At 37.6% G+C, this 26,763-nt stretch overlaps 1 protein-coding gene across 2 annotated transcripts in view; it reads right to left on the bottom strand.

Annotated features, from left to right (window-relative positions):
- SEPTIN7 (septin 7) overlaps positions 1–26,450 on the bottom strand; it is a 61,391-nt gene extending 34,941 nt beyond the window's left edge. For both annotated transcript variants that reach the window (XM_064443938.1, XM_009512396.2), the window contains exon 1: positions 26,360–26,450. In XM_064443938.1, coding sequence (XP_064300008.1) covers positions 26,360–26,369 — 10 coding nt within the window. In that variant the 5' untranslated portion in view covers positions 26,370–26,450. The remainder of the gene's footprint in view (positions 1–26,359) is intronic.
- Positions 26,451–26,763: the final 313 nt, after the last annotated feature.

Genomic DNA, 26,763 nt, shown 5'->3' with positions numbered 1-26,763 from the left:
CTAGTAAAACCAAGGAACCAAAATCAGAAATTTCTCTTCATTTTTAGTACTTCAATATGAATACAGATGAAAAAAAACCACTCCGTGCCATTGGTCCACCTATATCTAGAGTACCAACAACAGCTGAAGTGCGACAACCTGGGCTTCAGCATCCAAGCTTGCGTGGTATTGCAAGTACACAATTAGCAGCCTCAGCCCAGGCTCGCCAAAGTTTACCTCGCTTTGTTTTCTATATTAGTTAAAAGAAAAACTCCTATGTCTGATCAAGCTGTAGTCATACTGCAATGCAGTTTGAGACTTTACAAGCAACAAGAAGTTGTCAAAACTGGCCTACATGGAAAATCTGAATGCACACGCTATCTGTGAAATAACTGGGTTAATGGATTCAACTGGAAATGACAGAAGCTGCAGAGCTCCAGGACAACAATCTTCTATGGTTAGGCCGTATAACCAGCACATACCTTGAATTTTCACAGGCTTTGACAAAGCCAAAATAAGGAACCTTCACATGAGAATTAAAAACCCATATTGCTTCAAAATGAAAGCAAGAGGAACAAAAACAGTTGTGAAAGATGCTAAAGACGCTCTCTTTAAGGCTAAGAAAGTGTTCATCTGAGAACACCACTGCTTGGTCTTGAAGAATTATGCATCTAGAGAAAGCTGCAGAGCCTCACTTACTCTGGTGACATATACAATGACAAATGTCATTGATTAAATTCCCTATTTATACGATATTTTAAAAAGAGAGAGAGAAAGATGATAGGAACATGAAACTCATCATCTATGCATTACTATTGACAACTAGTTACACAGCATTTCCAGCACATAACTTCTAACATCTGCTGACTCAAGAATGAAAGGTATATTAATCAACAGATCACAGACTAATTAGTCACATTAGGATCTTTCATTACTCAGGCAGAAATAAAACCCACACAGCTATCTACATGCTGATGAGAAAACAAAAACGATTGGGTTTATTTAATCTTTAAGACTAAATTACTTGGTACAGATACAGGGTAAACACCTTAAAGACAGTACAGCTTGCATTACTCACATTCTACTTAATAACAAGTACTGCAGGTCAACTCAAGCAAAAGGAGACACAGGTGAAGCGCATTCGGCAGGATCTTAAAAAAAACCACCCAACTGATACATCTAAGGCATAAATATCACAGAAAATTTCAAAAGGACAAAATAATTTTCTATTTTTATTTACATGGAAACTAATGAGTCTCTACAGAACTCTAAAAAGAGCACCTGCATTGACTTACTCAATACTGCAGCAGCCCTTCCCTTGAAAATTTACACATGAAGACAATAAAAACTACTGGAAGTAAGTGTTGAGTGCCCTTAAGATATCCCAGGTGGGACACACTGCTATTGAGCTAATCCACAAAAATCTGTCAGAGGACTGAACTTAGATTTCTAGTCAAAATTTCTTTCTATAGGTTATACCTTGTCTCTTGATGTCATCTCTCCTTAAGGTCTTTGAAAGCACTTCACTGGCACAAGTGGAAAGAGAAAGGTACAGATAGCTTGACAGAATTCTGCAAATTTACCCTAGTGATATTATTTTGGGGCCAAGAAAGAAAGCAAAGTTAGGGCAATGCCATTTGGAAGTTAAGATAATTCTGCTTTTCAATGTTTGGTCTAGCGTTAGTCAAACAAGGAGCAAAAGGTTGCTTCTGAGCAACCTTGGTAAAACACACAAATTTGATACCTCAATTACTTGGGGGCAGTTACATGCTTTTGTTTCCATAAGACAGCTTCCACCATAGTCAAAAATGTGTATTTTATATCTAACAAAGGCTGAGGTAGGTTGGAATAAGCTTGTGTTGTCAAGACTACACCCTTTCTAAGGTGGTGAGAAGAACTGTTTTCCTTAAGTGCTAAGCCATTGCCTCCAAATTGCTGCCACCACTATTTAGTTTTCTAATAATTACTCTGAGGACAAGTGAGCCGCTTTTGTAGCCAACAACAGAAGCGTACAACAAAGCTGAAAGGAAAACGGATAGGTTTGATGATAAGGTGATATCTTAAGACCTGTCTGGTGTGCTTGCTATGTTTTGCAGCAGATGAGTGTGAAGGACAAACACGGGAGGTGGACCAGGACTCCTTCTGGAATTCCTGCCAGCTAGGGAGGACACAGCCCAGAGCCAAGGACGCAGAGTTGTGTAAGTCACAGGCTCATCCTTTACAGGTGAGGATGACATACGGTGAGTTTAGGCAAAAGAAATACAAAACATAGTTCTTAAAATATTTTTTCACATACATTCTTAAATCATTTAGTCAAATGCAATGTAAAAAAAATACTGACTTGGTGAGTTAGTGAAAATCTGACATCCTCTTTTCTCTCTCAATGTCTGCTGAGTGGTCAGCTATTGGTTTCCGCTGTGCCTGGCACTGATGTAGCAGAAAAGTGGTGAATGCTTGCCAATAGTCATTTTCCTCTAAATTAGCAACCTGATACATTTTTGCCAGCAGAGTATGCCTCCAAGACCTAAAAAATAAAGAAATCTTGCAATTTCTCCTCCAAAAGCTTGGGGAGGACTTGAAAATGCACACAAACAAGATTTCTATACCCCACAAATGTTTTGTTTGAAACACACATCCTAAACAACTGGTGTAAAGCCAAGACTGTAACAATGTGTCACTTACAAAACTTTTAAGTTTTTCTTTTTAAAACAAGGAACAAAGACTTGCCTTTATCCTACACCACACTGGGCAGCTGCAACCACCAGTGCTTCAGAAAGTGTCAACTCAAAAGCACCTTGCCAAAGTGTAGAGTTATGCAGACATTAACATCAGGGGAACTGATGCATGACTTCAGCTGGGCGGTGCTACAGGTTGTGCTCTTCCCCTGAGCTCTCAAAAACTGGACACACATACAGAATCCACAAAATACAATTTTTAAACATCTACCTAGGAATACTTTTCAACTACATCCTACAAGACTGCCTTGTGCATAGCTTCATTTAGTATTTTTAGTATGAAAGGCATCTATAGGATAAGCTGCTCTTCCAACTATAGAAGTCTTAATATTCTTCAAGGAAAAATATCTCAAACATAGAACCTTCATTAAAACCACCACAGTACAGTCAGTAATTATAATGCTGAAGATTTATAGCCAAAAGCAAGCAGTATTTCAATGCAACCAAGGCTCATTTTCACAAGTTTCTGAAACAAATGCCCAATCACTGTCATATCAACTAGTACTACCACCAAAAAAAAAAAAAAGAAATCGAAAACAAAACAAAAAATCAACTCCCAGCCTCCATGTCACCCCTTCTTTGTGCCAACACAAGACCAGTCCGTTTGCAGCATAGCAAAAGAAGGAAGACTAACCCTCCTTGCAGCTCCCAGAAAACTCTCCAGCTGGATTCACACACTAATCCAATCTGGGCCGAGTGCTATTAGTTCTTTCAGGAGCAGCACAGACTTAGGCCAGGTTAAAATCTGAACTTCAGCCTAGAGGAACAGCTGCTATTGTTGGATCAGTTTTTCCTAATTAATCCAGAACGACACTTCATAAATGCCACTGAGGCCAGTATGCCTCTTCAAGTACTTAAAAATGATGGAGAATCATTTCCATACTCTTATTTACGCAACTGACACCCTCTACATCAACCAAATTTTCTCATCCAAGCATCTTCAAAAGGCTGTCCACTATATTAAGAGACAGTGTGAAAAGGGAATTCCAGAATCTGTAAAAATTTAAGAAACCCTCAGTATCTTAAAAAAGCTCTACAGAAAAACTAGTTGAAAAAAAGAGGCTGACCACATATGGTATGCACAGTTCAATTTTTTTCCCTTTCACTTTGTTCTGTTTTTCATTAAGCAAGAAAACCATTCAAGTTTTGAGGGCTTTTTCGGTTGGTTGGTTTTGGGTTGGTGGGGGTGGGTGTCCCTGTGTCCAACTCCGCACCTGACCCCCGACTCCCGCAAAGTTCTCAAGTCTCATTTTCCTAAAAGTCATTGTGACCTGGTTTGGGAAAAGAAGCTGACAAGCGCACAACGCTGAAATGAAAATACTCATTTAAATTTTACAGTTTATAAAGATGTACAATTATTGAAAAGCGAGAAAAAAAAAGGAGAAAACACAAACCTTGAAATAAACAAGTCTAATAGCGACTTTAGTGCCACATTAAACAGAGTGGTTTTCTGTACAGTGTTTTATCCATTAACATCTGTGACGCTAATCGTCCTTGCCATATTCCAATGGGAAACCTTTCAAAGGAGCCAGAGATCTTGGAGACAGCAGCTCTAGTTATTTTCCAGTGGTAATTTTATGCTGGTCACATTACAGATCTACCAACATAAAAATGATTGAAGGAGGACTAGAAAAAGGAGCCACATCAGATTGGTCGGTGGAAAAAGAGCCACGTCAAAGAAATGCAATGGTATAGATATGAAAAAAAGCAGCCAGACGAGGTAAAGAACTGCAAAACAGAGTCATGGCTAAGGCAGTGACTGCCAAGGAATTTGCATTGGTTCTAATATTTTTGAAAAGGAAGACGTAAGTCTGGATTCTTCCTAGCTGTTTCCAAACGCTGAGGTTAAGATAGGTCATTGTGTAGTACAACATCCTTCTTAATGGGGGTGGAGGGGAACAGGACACGACAACAGGGGACGGGATGGGACAGGACTTTTACAGTTTCAATAACATCAGTTATAGTTTAAATTTACTATGATGAAAAAATCAGGGCAAGTTTTTGTACTTGAATATCCATAGTGTTAACCAGGAGCTCTGTTCTCAAAAGGCAAGATGACAGCCAAGTCAAGATCACAAAAATGAAGGCCTAAATTAAGCAGCCTAAAAGATAGGGAATTAAAAAAGGATGAAGCCAGCAGATTCAGTAGTTATGTTGCACTCTAAGGTGTCTCAAACATCAATACTTATCACAAAGTAAACCAGCATGCAAGCACACACCAGGGTCAACAGAAAACCTGAGGTTGGGACGAAGGGAACCGGGAGAAGATAAAGTTCGAAAGTCTTCCAAAAGTATAAGGAAGTTTGAATAAAACTGGAAAATAAACTCCCAGCTACATCTGAAAATAATAGCTATTACATGGGCAGCCCAAATCTACGCTGTTTCTGAACAAAACTTCTCAACAGTGAAGCACTTCAGCCACACAGACTCAGAGAGAAAGCAAGGACAGAGTCCTAAACCAAGTATCATTCAAGTGGGGGGGTGGGGGGGTGGGGTAATGATCAATCAGAAAGCTGTGGAAAATGGTTTTAGGCAAGATTCAGACTTCAGCAAAAATGTCTGCTGCACTGAGCTATGTTACATTGTACATCAATAAGGCCTATGCTCTCCCAAGACTACTCCTTCCAAAAATAAATTCACCATAAACAACCACAACAAACTTCCTCTTTACATCATGTGTTTCAGGTTAACTACTTTTTACAGTTTGACCTAAGTTCATCTATACTATAAATTAAGATCAAGGTTGTCACTACCACCCCTACAATACATAATTTTTCCTTCCAGATTTCCACGAAGACTTGACTTTTCCCCCTCTCCCCAGACATCTCTAATAATGCTTCATTTGAATTATAGGCATGAATTGCTCCAGAGATAATTCAGGTACTGAAATGGCCATATTTATTACTTACTAGATTTTAAAGAGATTTTCACTTGTTTCTTTTTGCTGGTAGGATCAATTTCCTCATCTTAAAGATCATTACAACTACTGGCCTTTACTCAGCAAATGTTTGGAAGCCCATCAAGTCTACTACAGACATACACAACTGTGTTCCCACGTATTGCTTCATGCTTAACTGACCATTTTCAAATGTCAGAAATGGGACCAAATGGGGCTGGAGGGGCTGGGGGAGTGGACTATCATTAAAAACCCACCATCCATCAAAGAGAAAAACAGAACAGAATCTGGTAATTTCCTCATTAGGAAAAACAAACACAGCAAGACCCCTGCAGATCCTCAAGTGCTACCTGTTTATGCTAAATGCCTCAACATTTATGGAATTAAGATGAACAAGCTTGAAGCTTTTTCCTCTGACAAGTTTGCAACAGTTGACAAAGCAAGCTATCAGTAAAAAGCAGTCAGAACTACTCTGGCTAATTCAGCTTGAAATGTTTAAGATATAGCTTACAGCCTGTGTGTTAAATGTCATATGCTTTCATGGATTCTCAAGAGTTTCTACAGACAAAAACCCCAGACTTCTGAAACTTGCTACTAGACACATTGCTTCTTTTTCTCCTTTTAAAGAAATCAGCCTTACTTAGAGAAAATATGAGCAACTTCCTGTGTACAAGAAAAGCCAAACACTGCAAAGTTTGCATGAAAAGTTGTACTACAGGAACTAAGACTCGACTACACATAAGGCCAAATTTACACTTTTACTGGAACAGCTATGCTCAGAAATATTGTCTTAATTTGTAAACAGTTAATATAGGCTTAATTGCAAGTATATACTTGCAAAAATGTTTCTAAATTTTATGTAGTAGATTATTGTACAGTTGTCCCACAACTGGCAGAACCAACTTTGGTATTCTAGACACCAGTAGCCATCACTTCCTACCAGGCAGTTAGTGCAAGTTCCTCTTTCAGCCCTCTTGCCTCTCTCTGTCTTCCTCAAAAGCATCCTCAGTATAAGCCTCAAGGCGGATGGACTGAATGCCAATTAGCCAATGGACCCTATTAGAGGTAATCCTTGACAGAATCTCCCGATTTAGTATTTTTTCCTGAAAGAAATCAAGTTCACATGCTGCCAGACTGTCCCATATGACATGGCTGAAAGCCCAGTAAATGGGAACAACTAGGAGATTCACTTCAAAAATAGAATTAAGTTCAGAGCTAGAACTCCCTTGTAGATGGAACCGTCTAGCTCACTGTTTCACTAGACCAGAAACAGAGTGGGACTTGCTAGCCAGTAACACTTGTGCCAACTAGTCGGCCAACACCAACTGTAGAACAGAAAAAAGTTTATTAATATCATCCCCCAGAGAGAGAAAGTCAAGCAGTCCTATAAGAATTTGGCAAAAAAAACAGTGTCTATATAGTTAAACGACATTTCTAGTCTTTGGCATCTTTTGAAATTCTTCAAGAGGTCCCAGTGTCACCTAGTGAGGTGGTAGAGTAAAAGGGATCTGACAACAGGGAGCACCATCACTGCGTCTTCCACCGGTAAGTAAAAAAAGATTGTTCTGGTGCCAGACAGAAGGGGGGGGGGGGGGGATCCAGCACTGCAAACCTGAGTTAGGCTATAAAAGCACTAATTTTAAAATCTGGACACAGAATACTTCCCCAGTCTCAAGGGGCTCTTTCACATGATCATTGCTGGCCTCAGTTATCTAAAAAGCTTTTTTCTAGATAAATTATCTAATTACAGGGGTATAATTTATATTCAATCCAGAAAGGAAACAAACCTCCCTTCTACCCTTTTCCTCAAAACTTAAGGGTCTGTCTCCCCACACCCAGGGGAAGTAAGCTTTTATTCAACCAAGAGAAGAACACACCCAAAACAGTTTTTTCCTTATATTATATTTCACATACATCTGTATTAATGCTTTTGGACTCCAGCTTCCTTACACAAAGCCTTGCTGTTGGTCTGCTTATTCCTTCTCCCTTGAGGTGCAGAAGCACTGTTTCATCTACAGCAGACCAATACCTTCTAGTCCTCATCCCCTCAGACTACCTAAAGCAGCACCCACTGAGTCAAGAGCCACTTTCACCGACCCCACCAAAACACGATAGTGGTGTGCCAACCAATGCAGCAGGATTCACACAGAATAGCAGAGGTGTTCCCCCTTCCAGAGCCAAAACTGAAGATTATAGTAACATTGGTGTCTTGGAAACAGAATATAATTATTGGGAGCAAGCAGCTGACTCCACTATCAAACAGGGACGAGAAATTATTTCTCTTAACCTTCTATTCATGAATCCCACTCAGGAGAACAAACCTGAAATAGCCTATATAAGACCACAGAATTTTTGCAATGACACTCCTACTCTCAGAGATTTCATAACCCACTGAACACATTTTACTTACAGTTCTAACATTAGCCCATTGACCCAGGCAGCAACAAGGTGCAGAATATGGTTAGGCTATTTTTTTTGAGTAGTATTTTGGCAAGTATACATGAATGTCTTATGAGAAAATGAACTTAGCACCTTTGGATCATAGGGGAGGAAGCTTAATGCAATCTCTGTCCTCGCAGTTCTGAAAATGAAGGCTAGCACAGTATATAGCAAGCATACTCCTACCTGGAATATGTTGTGTGCCAAATCTCATAAGACTTCATAAAAAAGAACATGTTTGAGAACCATTTTGCATACAAGCTTTATGTAAAACTAAATAAATCAGTTATTACTGAAAAACAAAGCCAAAACCCCCACACCACTGGGGTAGTTTAAAGTTGTCCTTATCTTTTCCACTCACTTCTTTCCAAAAGCACTACTGTACCCAAAGCATAGACAAAATATTATTTTTAGAATTTCAGTGCATTTAAGTGAGGAGGATCAACATTAAACAACTATTACATTTCATATGTAAAGTGCCAAAAAAACATGGATGTAACAAGACAGAAAGCCCTATTAATTCATCCTGGTCATAACATACACAAACTTTTGATTTATACTTACTTTTGATTTATGACCAACGCTAACTACTAATTAGCAGGCTTAGAACTGAGATATTAAGAAGCCTGTTCTGAAAGGCAAGCTAGTGTAGTTTCGACAAGCTTGAGTAGTTAAGTTATCAGCATAGTACAAGTCATAGTCACAATGCAAAAAACTCAGAGGGCCAACAGGGAATATAGACATGGTAAAAACAAACCAACAAAAAAACCCCCAAAACTCCACACCACCCTTCAAACACAGCATTAGACTACAACTTACATACACAAATAAAAAGGTAAAATTTTACGGTATTTTAGTGAAATTTATACTTTATATTAAAAAGTTCCCAAAGTATTCCCAGTTTTCTTTGCTACTTTGCCAGACTTAAAAACCCAGCCAAACACAGAACCATAACTTCTATATCCACATTTGGTTTATGAAAAAAATATCAAATCCATGTTCCTATACTGAAGGTCTCTAACTAGCTTAAAAGTGAAGTTAAATGTCTCAACATAGTTGAAGGCAAGGAGCTTAGGAATAGCTTCCCTGTATTCCTTTCCATTCTTTTCAGCCGTACTAGACTCAAAGTAAAACCAGTATGATCTGCTGTTCTGGATGCAGCTGATTTATTATGATCTCTGGTTTTACATGGAGACTTCAGATTGAAGTGTTATGCCAAACACCCTTCTTTGAAGCCAGTAAAGTGACCCAGCTTCTCAAGAAGCCACAAGGCAAAAAGCAAGAAAACCCCTCAGAATGGCAGTAGTCAACAGATCCATAGCGTGAGTCGAACTGTGAACAAATGGGCCACCACATTTGTGTAAGAACCAATTCTGCACTTAATCTTTAAGCCGCCCATCTTTGTTAAGCATGAATCATGTTAAGTCTGAAAAAAGAGCTACCCAGAGGATTACCGAATGTATTTAGTGATACTTTGACAACAGAAAGGGCAGGACCAAAACACATTTAAGCCTTCAAGAGGAAACACCCAATGAGCTCACATGTAACAAAAACAGCAAAATAGCTTCTGATGAAAGGTACAGAGAAGAATTTATGCTTATAAAAAAGCCCCGTGATACAATATCCAGACCAATTCCAGAAGCTTTAATGGAACATGGAAATTGCATTCTTCCTGAACAGAGTGTCTATGCAAAATGTCCCAGGCATGGTATCCACCTGACCAAGACAGCCAGACAACAAGCCTCCCCAACAGATCTGCTTTGTAACAAATCGTGTTAAGTGGCAACTCATTTACCCTAACCTTTTAGGTAAACACTGTACCACCTCTACATAACTAAACTGCATGATTCCAATAGGTATCCTCTTGTCCTGATTTACAAGGGCTTCAGTCACCTCAAAGAATAACAAAAAACTGCGGTATTCAGCAGCAGGTTTGAGATAAGAGAAATCCTTGTGGGTGGCAGGGTACCACCTGACAACTTCTCATGGCACATTGCAAGAGGCTGAACAGAAATTCACCTTTGTTAGCAGATCTGACCAAGGAAACTCTGTGAACCACAGCTCTTTGCTGCCCCTGCCTACCTTATCACCAGCCAGCCACATAGCTTCTTCCACTTCTGCAGCAACACCCTATGATAAAACTGAATCATGGGATTCAAACAGACCAGCATGCAGCAGGAATATCTGTCCCAGTCACATTTTTCCACCTTTTTATCCATGGAAATTCAATGACTAATTATTTTACATAATTTATTATGCAAATCAAAATTTACATCTCAAGACTAAGCAGCAATAGAAGTTTCCTTTGTCTTCTGTTTTTACCTTCCCTTTCAGTACTTTCCCACCTTCACACCCAGCATATCAAGTCCTCACTTTCTCCCAAAATAGCTTCAAGAACCACAGCTTTTGCTTGCTTCTAGAAGCAGATAACTCTGAAGCTATATGTATGTTTTGACATATGCAGTCACTTTGCTAGAATATGTGGAAAGAGCTAAAGATGGTTTTAAACAGTAAGTAATAAAGCGCCTTCCGGAAAGGGTCAAAAGTACATCAGCAAAAAAGCTGCAGCCAGAAACATCAGAAACAAGATCTCTACAATTTACTGGAGATGAAAGGATGCTAAATATACTCACTAGTACTGCTATGACGCAGCAGCTTGAACAAAAGAGGTAGAAAGGCATATAAGATACGGTGCTTGATATTCCATTCTCAGAAGCATGAACATAATCAAGGAACAATTTAACTAAAAAGTCATATGCAATCGTTTACAGAAACAAAGATAGCCTTTTTAGTTATCTTAGTCGTCTTAGCTGGAAAATAAAAATTTCTCAGTGTTTTTTTTTTTTTTTTAAACAAGAGACACACTTCATTCAAAAGGTTCTAACTGTATCAAGAAAACCCATCTGAGTTTTTTTTTAATCTCTTAAAAAAGATTTTTAAAATCTATATATACACCAAAACCTACCATAAAACTTCAGCTATGAAGAAGCTTTATAAAAAAATCCAAGGCAGGGTGAGGAATCTTACACAGCAAATTGAGACTGCAGTTCATTACAAGTAAAAAAAGATGTGCATTTATGCCTATTCATAATAAATAGGTAACATTGACTGAGGTGTTCATGTCACTCAGAGACAATACTAGTCAATACTAGTAATGCACCAGAAATACCTTAAGTGAAAAAAGCTATTTCAAAAAGATAGATACTACATGGAGAAAATTCTCAGGAGAGGAAATATACAGCAATTACTGCCAACCTAAATTTGGCATATATGCCCACCTCTCTAAAAGACACCATAATCTGCAATATTTCTAACTGTGTGAAAGTTAATCTTTTATCCTTCTGTAGAGTTAGAAGTGCTAGAGGCTCTCAAATTCTTATCCAATGAAGCTTGAGGCTGGCTCTTATCTAAAGTACACTAACAGTGGGGGTGTTAGAACAATGTGTCTACCTGAAGAAAACAAATAGCTTTTAAGATGTGACACTTTTTCTAGTAAGTACTGAGTCTTCTAGTATACCTGCAAAGGTCTAGTTCTCAGTAGCTGAACAACTAGCAAGCAGTTTTCTCCTCCTTATTAAAAACTTACAAAAAAAAAAACAAGAAAAAAGGGAAAAAACCCCCAGCACTATTATTTATTGGATAGGGAAGGTGGTCCTGGAGAATTAAAAGTTTTACAGCAAAGGATATGAATGAAAATGCAAATTAAGCCTTTAACCACTCATCTGGGGAGAAAGGGCAACTTCTCAAGAGGGAGCATTCCATAAAGCATAAATACGAACAAAACCTTCCCAAAGCGACAAAATGCTGTCAGTAAAGACTCATCTTTACTGAGGCTAGGGCCCTAACCTTAGTGCTTATTTCTGCATTTGTCAAGTCGAGGATAACCTAACCTTAGAAAGATATATCTAAATTAAACCACTTAAACATGCAAACAAGTAAAGGACACATCATCTTTAGTGAAGCATGGTTGTCAGGCTTTTAAAATTATTATTTCATTGTAATAAACTATTTATTTAAATATTAATCACATTCAACATTCATTAAATTTATTTTACTTTTTTTTTTTTTTTTTTTTTTTAAGATGACAGCAGCAGCAGTCAGTTAAGGAAACCGGTAAATACACAATGTTGGCAAACATAACCTTATTTGAATAAGCAGAAAAAATTCTCTGTATCTGCCATCAGCTCATCTTACTAATAACAGGGAAACCCTTTCTTGCCCTGCTTTCCAATGGCACAAAAAAAGATGCAGTAACATATCAGTTTTAAAATGATAAAGGAATGCGATAGTCAACTACCGGTTTACTCATTAATTGCATGATCTTTTAACAATTTATTAAGAGACATACAAAGGTCTTCACACTCCACATATTCAAATTAGTGTCATTCAAATAAAAACTGTCCTTATAAAAACTAGCATTTGATTAAAGCGCATATCTGAGGCAACCCTAGTCAATCTTTGGTTAAAACGCTACTTTTTAATAAAATATCCACAGTATCTGGTTAATAAGAAACTGAAAATGGCCTAACTTCACCAGATTAGCAACTGCAAAGCATGCCAGGACACAAATTTAGTCAGAAAAACATTCTAAAGGGTATTAGATTCACAAAGATTTCAGAGTCCTTTCAAATTATCAGCATCTTCCATCTTCCTGAACTCTACTGCTGGTTGAAATGGTATAAAAACAGTTTTTTTAGTTCATCCTTTTTTGAAGCAAAATGCAACCGCCTAAATGGTAAAATGAGGAAGCTGAATGGTAAGGTAAAGTCTCCTATGCAGCATCTCATCCATATGATGAATCTCTAGATTATAATGTTTCTCTCTTTGGAAATACTTGGACTATCAAGTTAACAGCACAAGCTGATTTGACAAACATTTGTCAAGTAATTTTAATAACTGGACCAGAGAGCCTATGTTTCATCAGAAGTTCAAGAATGCAACAGATACCAGACCACTGCATACATTAATTTATTCAAAGAGCCATGTGCATGCATTGGACCACATATGCTCTACCATACCTACAGTAATAAAATATGACTGTGCAGTGAACATCAGCAGGATAGTCCTGCTGGATTTGACCCTTGGCTTTCCAAACAGTACAGCAATAAAATAACCTATAGAAAAATGAATCAACAATGTACAAACTGAGGATTGTGCTCTTTCCTTGCCTTCCTCCACTTAAAGCTTATATTTCTTCCATAGATATTACATAGCCATAGGCAACGATCTTTCAGGAAACTCCAGTGTCAAGGGCAACCCCAAGTACAAGGGAAAATAAAAAAAAAAATCTAGTCTGAACCACAACTGCTCTTTCAGCATGAACATAAAGTCAGACAATTGCTCACTAACATTTTAAAAGAATTCAGTATGCTTTTTCAGTAAAAGCTACGTACAGAACTTAAAACCTTTGGTCTGACCAAGTGCTCCATACCAGCACCTTCCTGAAATGCTCATAAACTACCGTCAACTGTGACTTCAAAATGGGACCTAGCTTATTTTATCTAGCCCAGTATCATCTTCCTGAGAGAGGGCAAATGCAGATGCCCAAGAAAAAGCACATGGAAGTGCTTTGAACAGGGGCTGGATCAGACAACTTTGAGACATTCCATCGAACCTGAACTATTCCAAGATTCTGTAAAAAGGCATGCAAGCAAGTAGTGATATTTCCTTGAAATACCATTTATCTCCCAACGTTTATGGTGCTAGTTGATAGAGATCTTTATTTTGACATCTTAACAACATGAGCTGGTGAGAAGTTACAAATAGTAAACAAGAAAGCATAATCTACAGTCAGGCCCCGATGCTATTAAACTCAAAATTTATTTCTCGAAAACCCGAAGGCACTGACTTCAGCTAGTCACAGACTCTGAGCAAGAAATAGCTATTTAACACTTGTTAGCAGGAGGCCTATTCAGAAGCCTTTTAAAAGAGGTCTGGGGACCTCTTCACCCATCTTTACAGATACCTGCTTTCTCCAAATTAGTACCATGCCGCTATTTCAGCTACTGTCATTATGCTGACCATCCTTCTGATTTCCTGTATTTTCTACTTATCCTGCTGTCTGTATCTTTGCCTGGTCTCAGTCAGCCACTCAATACAATTTAATAGGCATTAGAAAATACAATTACAGCTTTCTACACTGTGTCCCAAAAGCAAATTACTTCTAAGAAATTAAGTTTATTTTTAGCAAAAAACCAGACACGTAGAAAACTTCACAAGAGAGCCAAAACTGAGGGACAAAAAGATATATATATGTATATATCCTAGAAGTTTGTCTGATGATTACACAGTACAGTTAATGTTCTGAACTTGTAGGACTCAACTCCTTTCTAATAAGACAGCTGTATAAAAATGTTTCGCAACTAGTTGTAGAATAAATGCTTTTGTTGTTACATAAAGCAGAAGCTGGTGTTTTTTTGAGTAAAACCTCAAACAGTCCAAGTATCTGTGAAGTTCATAAAATACATCCTCTGAGTCAGTTTTATTTTATTCAGTTATCTGAATGCTTGCCACTTGTCATAAAATCAACCAAAGCAGATAAATTCACAGTCAAATAAAAATTTGGACACTGCCCTCAGTTCAAACCACAGTCTAACACCATATTAAAAAATAAAATCAGATCATTTTCTTTATTGTATAGACTGAAATAGCTGTGATAATTCAAGCCAAATTGTTCCAATTCAAGGAATACTTAAGCCTAAGATCTGGCCCGATCACCAGCTCAACTCATTTCTTTGTATTCAGTCGCTAAAAATGTTTGATCAGAGAGTAATCTCACTATTAAACAGTTCAACAACAGCAGGTAAAAGGACCAAAATGCAAGATGAGCAAGAACTGTATTTCAGAAACAGTGTGTATTTCCTCATAAGAAAAGTACACGGATATAGTTTTCCAGCCACTAGACTGTGTTAGTCTGTTAAGTGAATTAACATGCACTATTGGATTAAGCTCTACCTGTACTGCAGAAGCAGCAGGTATTGATTTTGCAAAATCACTTATAGAAGATTCTTCCCTGCAGTGGTAACTGGGTTAGTTTTTTAGCCTCAGTTACTCAGGAAGAAGTTGGAGACAAAATATACCTTTGAAATAATCATTTAAATAAAAATTTTGTGTACTGTATGCACCCCAGACCATAAAAGAATAAAAATAGAAAGATTCCAGCACAACTTTAGTGAACAACTGAATGTAGAATCCTATTTTTATTGACACAATAATCTACATACAGGAGGGGATTTGGTGTAGCAGGCAAGATCAACTCTTCAAGGTCTGACTTCATTAGGGTTTCACTAAAGTTAATCAACATGCCACAAATGGTAGCGCTGTGGAATACACTTGGGGTGTGGGATGAGAGGCTTCACCCGTCCTGCTCAGGCTAAGCCCTGCATTCATCCCTTCACACAGGCTTCAGAGTACATGGAAACGAGGTGGTTAGGATTTTGTGTAACACTATATTCTTTCTGCATCGGAAGACTCACACTAACAAGGTAACCTCTGGCATTTTCAGAGCAAGGAGTGCCACACACTAGATGTCTACAAAGAGGTGATATAATTTCTTTTCATGCTTGCAGTTCTTTTGCTGGGAGCACAGAGGAATGGTTAGCTGCAAACCCATGCAATCATATCAAAGGTTTCTACGTTCCCCAAATCTTTTGCCAGAAATCTGCAGACACAAGATTAGAATTCTGGTGACCAAAATGTAGTAAGTTCAGAAGAGAAATCCCCCTAAAAATAATTACCATTAAACCTTGAACATTATTTTATGTTGCTAACCTCTCTACAGGTCATTAAGTAAAACACCACCACACATTATTACCCAAGACCCAAGAAAACTGATGTTCAGAGTCAAGATTGCCTTCAGGTCCTTTAAAGAGCTCCTTCTGTTATTTACTTGTGCCATCATCCTACATAAAGACGTTGTTTTTACTTCAGGGTATTATATTAATTGCTCAGAGGCCTCTTTGACAGACTGTGCCACTTGTCATGTAATTTTATGGAGGTGAAAAAAAGAAAAAAGTTTGTCAATGGCAGACATGAACAGCCAAATAAGGAAGACAGTGAAGCAGAAATAACCAGAGACTGACAAACTTTCTCATACCTTAAACCAAGGAAGAACAGACAGTAAGAGAGAATTGCTGACTTTCAAAACAAGCAAAAAGTTTATTCTTAGAAAACCTACAGCTCCCTTTTAACTCTGCAGCATGGGACAAACTTTTAACAATATCTCATCAGAAGAATCATGTAGATGTGAAGGCAAATTAATGGATCACAGTTTAATAAAGATACAAAGTAAATGTTTCACAGGTTTACCTCATAGGGTTTGAGGAGATACAGATTAAAGCTCAACTAACTCTTTGCCAAATTATTATATCACAGGTGAACCACTCATATCTTTCATGAGACAATTTCAGAATATTCCTGAAATTACCGCATTTGTAACAAAAATCAGATTATTCAAAAAGACTATAAATCCAACTACATTTGGTGCAATAGTTCAAAATTCTTTAATTTAGTGAACTGTTGGTCTGACTGGCAACAACCAGAGCTTTGATAACAGGCATTTCCATCACAGTAGAACAACATAATATTTGGTTATATCATTGGCAAGTAACATTTAAGGTCAAAAAATTCAAGTCTTTAATGGGAACAGATCAAGGACAGCAAGTTCCAAAACATTGGAATGAACTGAAGATCGATGTCACTTGCTTCTAAAACATGTGGTCACCAACTGCTTATCTGATAATTATATTTTTCAATAGTCATGTGTTTTACAGTTCTTCATTTTAATACAATGCTCATTAGCCTGTACTGCAGAGTGCTCCACAGACATCCAACAACTGCTTTCAGACCACTGAACTACTGTTTTTTAACTAACTTAGCAACAGAAAACAGAACCAAGATTCAGTATTAGCCCATAAACTCAAGACTTAACATATAATTACTTCAGAGTGCAAAACTGCTATTTTAAAAAGCACTGCTGTTTGCAGTTAGAGGTGTCACCTGGGAATGCTTCACATTCTTTTCAAATTAGCAAACTGTCACCTTACATAGGAAACAGTACCACTTCATGCATCCCAAGTAGTAAAATACCAGAGCCAGATCCTGTTAGAACTGACACTTGCTGTCCTTAGTTGGCCCACGTTTATTTGTGTTGCACTGCTGCTCATTCTGCAGAAGGCCAAGAGTTTAATTCCCTTAAATGGCAGGCCATTTCTGGCCTTCTGGAGAAGCATCTGCCCCATGAAAAACACTCATTTAGCCTTCACAGATGAAGTTTCATGAACAGAAGTATCAGAATGATGCGCTCTGTACTACCTTTGACACACTTGTTCCAGTTGTAGATGTCAGCATAATTTCTGGCTTAAAGCCTCATCAGTGATGGAAGTCAAGACTTTAGTGATACAATGCCAGAACTGCTTGTGAAATTAGGAAGTCATGACCCTCCAAAAAAGCTTTCACTTGAAGCTTAACAGAAGGAAGGAGCTGTGTCGCATGGCATCATTATATACTTATTACAACTTGTATCAACACTGACAGAAACTTAGCACCATTCCAAGATAAGAGTGTAAGAGTTCTTACATTTGTGTTGCTGGCATGCATAACAAAAATACCTACAGTGAAAAATCTGGATGGAAGTAAATGCGGACAACAACTCAAACAGAAAAATTAATTTGATGAAACAGTCAGCTTCAGCATTTTCACCTCCAACCACTGAGAAGTCTAAGTATTCTGCCTTAAGTATTACATTACGGTAAATGAATGAAAAAAAACCAGACACCGCCACCAGCACAGAAATGAGAAAATTCTTCTTAAAAGGTGTTTATATTCTTCAATAAAAGAAATTCTAGACAAAAGTATGGTATAAACTCTAATTTGTCAGTAAATGTGCTCAGAAGCTCAACAGAAAAACATCCAAAACCCAGAATGAAACAGTTGCATGCAACAGCCATACTACGTACAGAAAAACACTGGAAAAAGGGAAAAAAGAATTAACAGCTTCGAATGGATTCAGCAGTGAAGATCTGAACTGACTATTGCGAAATCAGCCAGAGGGAAAACATGCATACTGAATCAGAAGAGTTGCATTTAATGGGTCACAGTGGCTTTACTACAATTGGATATTTAGACCACAAATACTCCATCCAAGAACATCACTTTGGTTACAGTATTAACCTATTCATTCATTCACGAAATTGTCAGCATTTCTTGATACAGCAGGCAAACTTAACATTTTCAGCCAACAGGAAGAAAGCAGTTTTCAACTCATACAGCATATTGAGCTATACAAAAAACCTACTTTGAAACTCACTCTGGGCTTGTAGCAAAGATGGCCCCGAAACAGTCCAGCAGTAAACTGGCACCTGATTATCCAGGGCTAAGGAACTAGAAAAAGTAGTAGTGACACTTCTAACAGGTCATTGCTTACAAGCTGTGCAACATTTAGCTCACACCCTACCAATGCACCATGACAGCTCAGGGCAAACTGTTGAGTTCTGAGAGTAGAACCAAAACCAGTGTTGGCCACCTGATAACCAATTTAAGCTACAAAATGTGTCCATTAGTCAGGTACCTTCTCTATAATGTGTTTAAGTTCACACGTTACATTAAACACCATTACACCTGAACATCTACAAAAGCATAACTAGAACATCACATGCCGTGACTAATTATTCTTATTCTAATATAAAAAAACCAGCTCATTCATTTCAGTTAAATTGCGATCTACAAACTGTCACCAACAGGAACAAGAACCAGGGTTCAAATGTTGATCTCACCATAATGAACAAGTGTACTGTAATATATGAAAAACTAACAGTGTAACTGTGTTTGTGTGCACATGGCCACATATTCGGGTGTGTAAAACCAGCAAGGACATCTTTATTTAGAAATAAAATTTAACACTTGTAAGCTAGGATAAGAAAAACCACCTACACCAAAAATATTTAAGTAATTAGAAACACAGGAAAAGTTAAAACTGCCCTGAAGACAGCCAATACTGTGACAGGCTTAATTATGCAGGTAAGTACTGAAAAACTCCACAAAGCTTAAAAAAAAAAATAATTTTAAAAAGCAAAGATGATACCTACATAAAACAGAGCACCGTACTTCATTAGATGGTTTTCATTCCCTGAATTCATCTATCAGGCACCCAGTTTTAAATACAGATAGAAGTAAACAAATGGTATGAATTCTTTATGAGGCTGACAAGGACAAGGTCTATGAAATAGAAAAAAGAAAATGTTTCCAACAGAATCATCATTTGTTTAAAGAAATGAAAGCCAATTAGGTTACAGGCAGATTTTTGCCAAATTACGGGTTCACATCCACATACTTATTTAGAAGTCTCTTCCCTCTAAAACCTTTGCCAGGAAACAAAGAATTTTAAGAGGAATTAGACTCTGTCCAAAATACTGCCACACAAGAAACAGTGTAGTTTAAATACAACCACCAAAGCTTTACAAAACTTTTCCTTACATTTTCAAAGCAATATTTTAATATAATAATACTCGGTATGTAAAGTTGGTTGTCAGAACTCAAGATTCATATGACAGCAAGCATCCAGTAAGAGATACCATACTGAAGTTGGCTTTCATAGACTCTACTCATGAAGCTTTGTATCCAAACAGTTAATAAAGAAAATAAAAACCCAAAGAGTCTTTAAAAATTGTCCCGTAAGCACTACAATTCCAATTAATGTTGTAGTTGCAAACAATGAAAAATTGAGAATTGAAGAGCAATCATTTTAAATACCAGCTTCAGTTCTGGCCATTAGAGCCTTCAAAGCATCCTTCAGTACAAGTCTAAGCTATCGCACAGTGAGGGGAATGTTTAACATGAGCTTAACAAAAATTAAGATAATTTTTTTTTTTCATATTAAGCGATTAGAAACCACTATGCTATGAGCAACTTGTGAGAGTATTTGGAGAGATATGGTTTCTAGATAAGCTCAAATAGGTAGATTAACTGACTATCTCAACATTAAGTATTAACAATAATACACTGAAAAGTTTCTCTTCCTCCATCTCAGTTTAGACTTTGTGTAGGTTTCTTTCCCCAACGCTAGAAAAAAGGCACAGGAAAATACCACAAAAGATGCAAGAGCAGCAAGCACACTCCAAACTGCATTACAAAAAGAAAGAGGGGAAAAAAACCACCCATATAAACCAACAAAGTATGCGAAAGATATTCTAATTGAAGCCAAGTAGTCACATAAATCTATACTTCAAGGTCTCATCTGAAAATAACTTGGTGGAAAATCATGCATTGTAGGCCAGTAAACTCACAGTTAGGTTACTGGCCTTTCACATCTTGAAAAGATATTCACTTCTTTTCCACAGAAAGACCTTCAGAGTTCATCTACTCTGCCTTCTCAGAAAACCTTTATCAACTTCTTTGCACAAAAAGGAGCGATGTGCTATTGGTGAGGCATTACTCCATCAACAGAGATTATTCCAGAGGAACGCATCATCTCTAGGAATACTCTGGCTCCATACTGAGTTCCACCAGTCTGCCAATTCTTCCGAACTCAACACGGTTTGTTTCAGCATACCCATCAGGTGCGCGTAAGTATTAAGCTGTCAATTTTAATACTCTGTAGACATCATCATTGAAACGTTTCCACAGAACTAGCACATGAAAGGCAGTAAATTATTTTTTTTTTTAAGATCACAAAATTCTTCAAAGAACCTTTCCTATTTCTGTACTTCACTGAAACCTCATAATCTTGTCAACAGAATACCTGCAAGCTAAAATCTCTCTCTCTCATTTTTTTAAATCTAGTTTCCTAAGGGAGCCATTCCTGTTATACAACAGCTGAACCCAGACTGCTACTTTTCTTTACAGAAAGAGTACCCTGGGAACTGAAGGAGTGCTGTCTGACCTGGCCCCAGCCCACTGGCACAGCAGTACCGGACAGGCAGTCAGCCATGCAAGTAGCTCAAAGTGGGCTGCAGCCAAGGTCACAGCATGGAACATGTGACAGTTTTCAGAGGATGAGAGAATTACAGGAACTGAGGTATTTTGAAGAAGTTACAGGGGAAAAGGGGGCAGGCCACATTCAAGATAAAAAAGGCTTTGCTAGCTCTTTTCCATAATATGGTTTTTCTAAGATGTACACCCCGACTCTAAAACAATAATGCAACAATACAGTCCAAGGAAGCTAAGAAATTACTAGAAAGGTCAAAACTCGCCTTTTTTTCCCTCCAGTAGGTTTAAAAGAAAGCACATTTTAATTTAAGCTGTATTTGTATGGTAGTAGAGCCTAGAGGCCTCTAAAATAATGGCAAGGTTAGGCAATGAATACTCAGCAATGATACTTCACTGATCCTAAGAAACCAAGTATGAAGGTCACACCAAAGGCCAAACACTTACTCAGATACTGTGGTAGAAGGGACACTACAGAAACCTTAATTAAGAGGATTTCAAATCACAGCAGGTCAGCAAGAACTGGGAACATCCCAAAATGGTTTCTACTAAATTATACTGCCCATCCACAGGTTATTTTCCACTTTTTCTTCCTATCCTGCCATACGGTTAATGATTTTGTTCCTGGCTTTAAAACTGGGGGGAAGGATATCAGACTAGCAAAGAACAAGCAGCTGTGAACATCCAAGGCTTGTGGTACCACTCTTTGGCTTGACAAATAAACTGCCCCAGAAAGTGAACAAATGGAAGGGGTATTTCTAATCAGAACACGATCCATCACCAGAAGATACTGGTATTAAACCAGTGTAAGTTTTCTTCAGTGAAAAATAAAACTGTTCTAAAATGAGTGCGTGCTTTTCCTTTAACGTAACTTCAAGTCTTGCAAAACACAGCCCTTTCCTTTGAGTCCACGCCAAAAAGCCATGTTTAAACCAAAACATTTGAGTGCACATATAATTACAAGTGAAACACTATGACAATAATGCATGACATTTTCCTATAAGTTGTAATCTACAGGTGATCTACACGGCTAAAGCAACAGTTAGAAAACAAAACAGACAATTTACTATAGGAGATGTTTCAAACCAGCTTTTAGAGTCAAAGCTACCAAAGAGTTGTTCAAGAAACAGGAACTGTGTAGAAAAGTCCTCTGGAAAGTCACTTGACTAGGTGACCTGCATTCTGCAAACCAGATGATTTGAAAAGAAATAAAATAAAATTTAAGAGTCCAACCTCTAAAAGGCTCATGAAGCCTGATCACCTTAAAGTATATAGCTCTAGGAAAAGTAACCCCAAATAATTATTCTTAAGTACATGAAGTCTATAGGAAAAAAAAATTTTTTAATTATAACTTTGCATCCACTCGGGTGTTGGTTCAAATCAGATGTTACCAGCATAATTTCAATGCAAGAACAACAAGAGGGATTTCCTAATTCAGTGTTTAGAAAAAAGACACACTGAAAAGCAACTCTGTTCCATGCCTCATTACACTAGAGCAACAAGAAAAACACACGCCCACTACTTAAGCAAATATAATTATATTAATAAACAGACATAACTACAATTTCACAATTAAGATTTTTCTTTAACTGTGAGCTACTAAGCATGGTAATATTATTTCCTAAGCATCTGACTGAAGCATATACTTTCCTCCAAAAAAACCTGTACAGCAGAGGAGTACAGAGAATGCACTTTGGATTTCAAATATTTATGTCAGGGTCTCAAGTGTTTTGACAACTATCTTACACTTGAAGAGATTATAAAAGATTACGAAGGAAGCAGCCTACGGAGGCAAACTTGAACATTTTTTCCACTGGTGAGCTTCAATATTTCAGATGTAGAATTAGTTGCTTTAAACCGCTATTTAAATGCCTTCTTTTGAAAGCATCAAGAATGAAGCTCAGTTTAACGTGTATTTCTGCCTACTTTATGTCTTATCCTCACAGGAGGCACTTGTTAAGTCTTTGTTCTACAAAACCAAGTCATTTCAGAAGTAGTGTGATTTAAACTACTGATTAGCCTTTTAGAATATGACTAATACGAAATTCATTGTCTCATGAAGATTTTTAAAGACAAATCAATGTCCAATGACAACTGATCAGTAAGGAAACAAGGCATTACCTCAGTCTTCTTGTTTAGAAACACTACCAAAAGAAACAATACAACTTAGAGAAAACAAATACAGTTAATGAGATAGAAACATTGAAATGTTTATTATGGCTAAATATTACAGAGTAACCCCAGTTCCTATTAAGGTTAGCTTCTCAATGATTCTTAAAGTATCCTTTTCATATTTAATGTTTTAACATCAACTTTTTATATTTATATGTGTGCAGTTCATAAACACTTCACCCTTTAGTTACGTTTAATATAAACACCAGAACACCTGGAAATTAGCACCTATATTTACAGAAAAGACTCTACTTTGAGGCCTATAATGCTAGTGATCTTATTGAGTCCCAACTCAGAGAGCAAGTTAAAGGACAAACCACTGCCCATATGGCTGAAGTAGAGCCACTTCCAAAGCAATGCCCCCAACCAGTTTAGGTCAGCTCAGATAAGGAGCACCTATGTCCTGGACCTGCTCTAAGCTATTCAACAACTACACAGCCTCATGCACACCCAAGTTTAAAAGCCCGCTCTCCAGCTTCACTGGCACAACAGAAGCACAGGAAGCCGCCCCCCCATGGGCAGCGGCATCATCTCCAGGGCAATGGCAATAACTCAGCAGCCTGGGGAACACAATTTATGGAGCACCTACATGCCTTACGCTCGAGAACGGTCTGTAAAACTGTTCAATTTCCCTGCAAAAACCCTTACTGGAAACAACATCAGATCTGTTGGATGCTGTACTTAATACTTCCTCAGTAACAAATATCTTACATAGTTAAACTGAAAACTGAATAGTTTCTACAACAGTCAGTACAGCTGTGCAACCAGACTGGCAAGTCCCCCCAGAACACTGATCCGGTGACTTTTTATACTACACATTTCAAGACAAAGCAGCCAGGCATCACACCATGTACATCTATTAAGTTTAACTGGTAATTCCAGATTAAATAGACAACTGGAATACAGCTTTTATACAAATCCATTAGCTGCAATATCAAGCCTCACAGACACCTGAAAATAGCCAGCCACAGAGATCACAAAGGAAACAAAACACACTTGGCATCTGTATAGCAACCACAAGCATTTTTTTTCTCATTTTTCATTTCAGAATAAACAGGTAACATACTGAAGTATCTATAAATAAAGCATAGCCAGCAGACTAATAATTGCGCAATCTACAGTAAAAGGCAGCCATGCATGCCCAATTCTTGGTAGTAGAAAGAGCATGAGAATATCTCCAAGAGAAGATATATATACACAGTATTCTTATTCAGCAAGCACTGACCATATACAGATTAGCACTACATTCTAAAACTTAAGTTTTAATAAGTAGATCATAGATAATTCCATTTACTATTATGGAACTGTATCATAATGCCAGGTAAAGACCTCAAACAAAGTCAGAGCACATTATCTCAAAGGATGAATGCAGCAATAGCTAGCTACAATTCTAAGACTCTAACTGTGCATTACATTAGTGTTTACCAACAAAAGTGATCAGTAATACACAAACTATTTTGTCTTCATATTTAAAACAGACACTTTTTTCCAGGGCATACTATTACCAGACACAACACTTTAAAACAAAATCATTTCTCTCCCCCACCTCTCCCCAGATGTTAGAGTACTAAAAGATCAGCCATCCTTTTTCTTAAACACTCACTTTCAAGTATCTGATTTCTGTACTGGAGGGTTGGAAGCAGAGAATTAGGTACGTTTTTAATTTAGACAACTACTGCCCATTATCCCAGTAAACTTCCAGACAACGGCACAAATTCGCATGCAAATTAATTCTTAGTAGTGAATACAAAAATATTAAAAGTAAAACTAGCAACAGAACTTTCTGATTGGCATCTCATTTTCAACCTAATTTTGGACCAATTTTTATTCTCAATGGACACAATTTTCTACAGTTCTCCTAAGGGCAACTGCATTAGACTGTACTACAGGCAAACATAAGAACACCAAGGTCATTTTACACCCTTTCTCCATTTCTAATACATCACTACATCATCTACTTGTGCTTTAAGTGACTTGGTTTTTGTGAGAATGAAACTTGGAAGTACAAGTTATACCCCATTCTGGAACAATACTTATGGAAGACAGTTACCTCTCTTCCTCCTCCCTTTTTCCTGTAGACAGCAGAAAACCAAATTTTATTTAAAACTAAACAGCTTTGTACCAAATAATGAATTATGTACTTGGACATGAGATTACAAAGGAGGCTGCAATCAAGTTCCAGAAGAAAAAAAACAGCAACGCTCAAATTTTAAAATTCTAACTCACTTTGTAATCAAAAGAAAATTATAAGTGCCTACAATGAGTTTTCACCTATTTGGCCTTGATTTCTAACTCCATCAATAGTACTACTACGTAACGTGCTGCATGTGCATACTGACTGTACAAGCTATCCACTGTATTGATGACAAAACATCAAAGCATTGTCAAGTTAGCCAAATTACAAGAGAGAGGTAGACATCAACAAAGAGACAGCTGGCTATTACTAAACACATTATTATGATTATTTTAACCATTAGCATATCAAAACTGAGTCACATATTCAGTATATACGTATATCAGATACACACAAATGTGCCCAACCTTAATAATGGTCTGCTATCATACAAGTACTCATAAGAATGGGGACAAAGGAAACTGGATGTCCTAGCTGGAGAGGTGACAATTTGGGTCATCACTGAAGCCGAAATGAACCGTTCTGCATGCCATTATTCATCCATACTAACTATAGTTTCCCATTCTCTGTAGTCCATAGGGAGCACACTGTTTACATTTGGTTTTCTTTGCAACCATACAAACTAGAAAGGTTTGTTTAAATTAAAGCTTTGATTTTGTAGCACAGTTTTGTGGCCACAGAAGTGCAGGATATACAGGATCCTGCTGCCTGGTTATGTGCAAGGAAAGACTCCAACTTTACTTTTGGATCCCAGTTTACCATGTTGCACTCGACTGTAAAAGCAGTTCAATTTTTTTATTCAAATGAAAATCCAGCTTCAAATTACTTATGTCACACTTCCAAGTCACACTTTGGACAAGATCCACACCAAACTTTTCTTAGACCATATCAACTAAACAGTTCTCATTCGTTATTCTCCTCCTCATGTACTTGCATATCAGACATATTCTGTTCCAACACTATAGAAGAGGAAGATCCATATTTTCTCGCGAGACCACACAACACATTTACATCATCATCATAGATTTTAAGAACTATGTCAATATACTTCTAACAATCACCACTCAAAACAAAGAAACTTACCTACTACCATGAGTGTGAATTCAAATCCTCTCTTCACAGACTTCCGGTAAACTTGATTTGGAAGATTTGCAAACCCCACATATCCTTCAAGGTTCTTCTGTTGCTAAGTCAAGACATATTTAGAAAAAAGTTAAAAGAAAAGCTTGTAACTTCTTACTTTGCTTGTATTTTCTTTTAGTTATTTAAGTGCTCACTTCCTTGTTGCACTTGTAGAAATGTGCTGTCTACCCAACCCCTCAACAACCTAAGCCGTCTAACATCAAATACAGCGCAGTGAGCACAACAATAAATAAGAAATTTTTTTGGACTGGTTAGCCAAGACTGGCACAGAAAGTTAGCTATGCTAACAGTATTTTGAGCAAGTACAGTTACCACATTATGACTGTGCAAGCACCAGAATGTAC

This window comes from Phalacrocorax carbo, chromosome 2, assembly GCF_963921805.1.
Source record: "Phalacrocorax carbo chromosome 2, bPhaCar2.1, whole genome shotgun sequence".
NCBI lineage: Eukaryota > Metazoa > Chordata > Aves > Suliformes > Phalacrocoracidae > Phalacrocorax > Phalacrocorax carbo.
The sequence above is the reverse complement of the archived record's forward strand: the minus strand, read 5'-3'. Positions and strand labels throughout refer to the sequence as shown.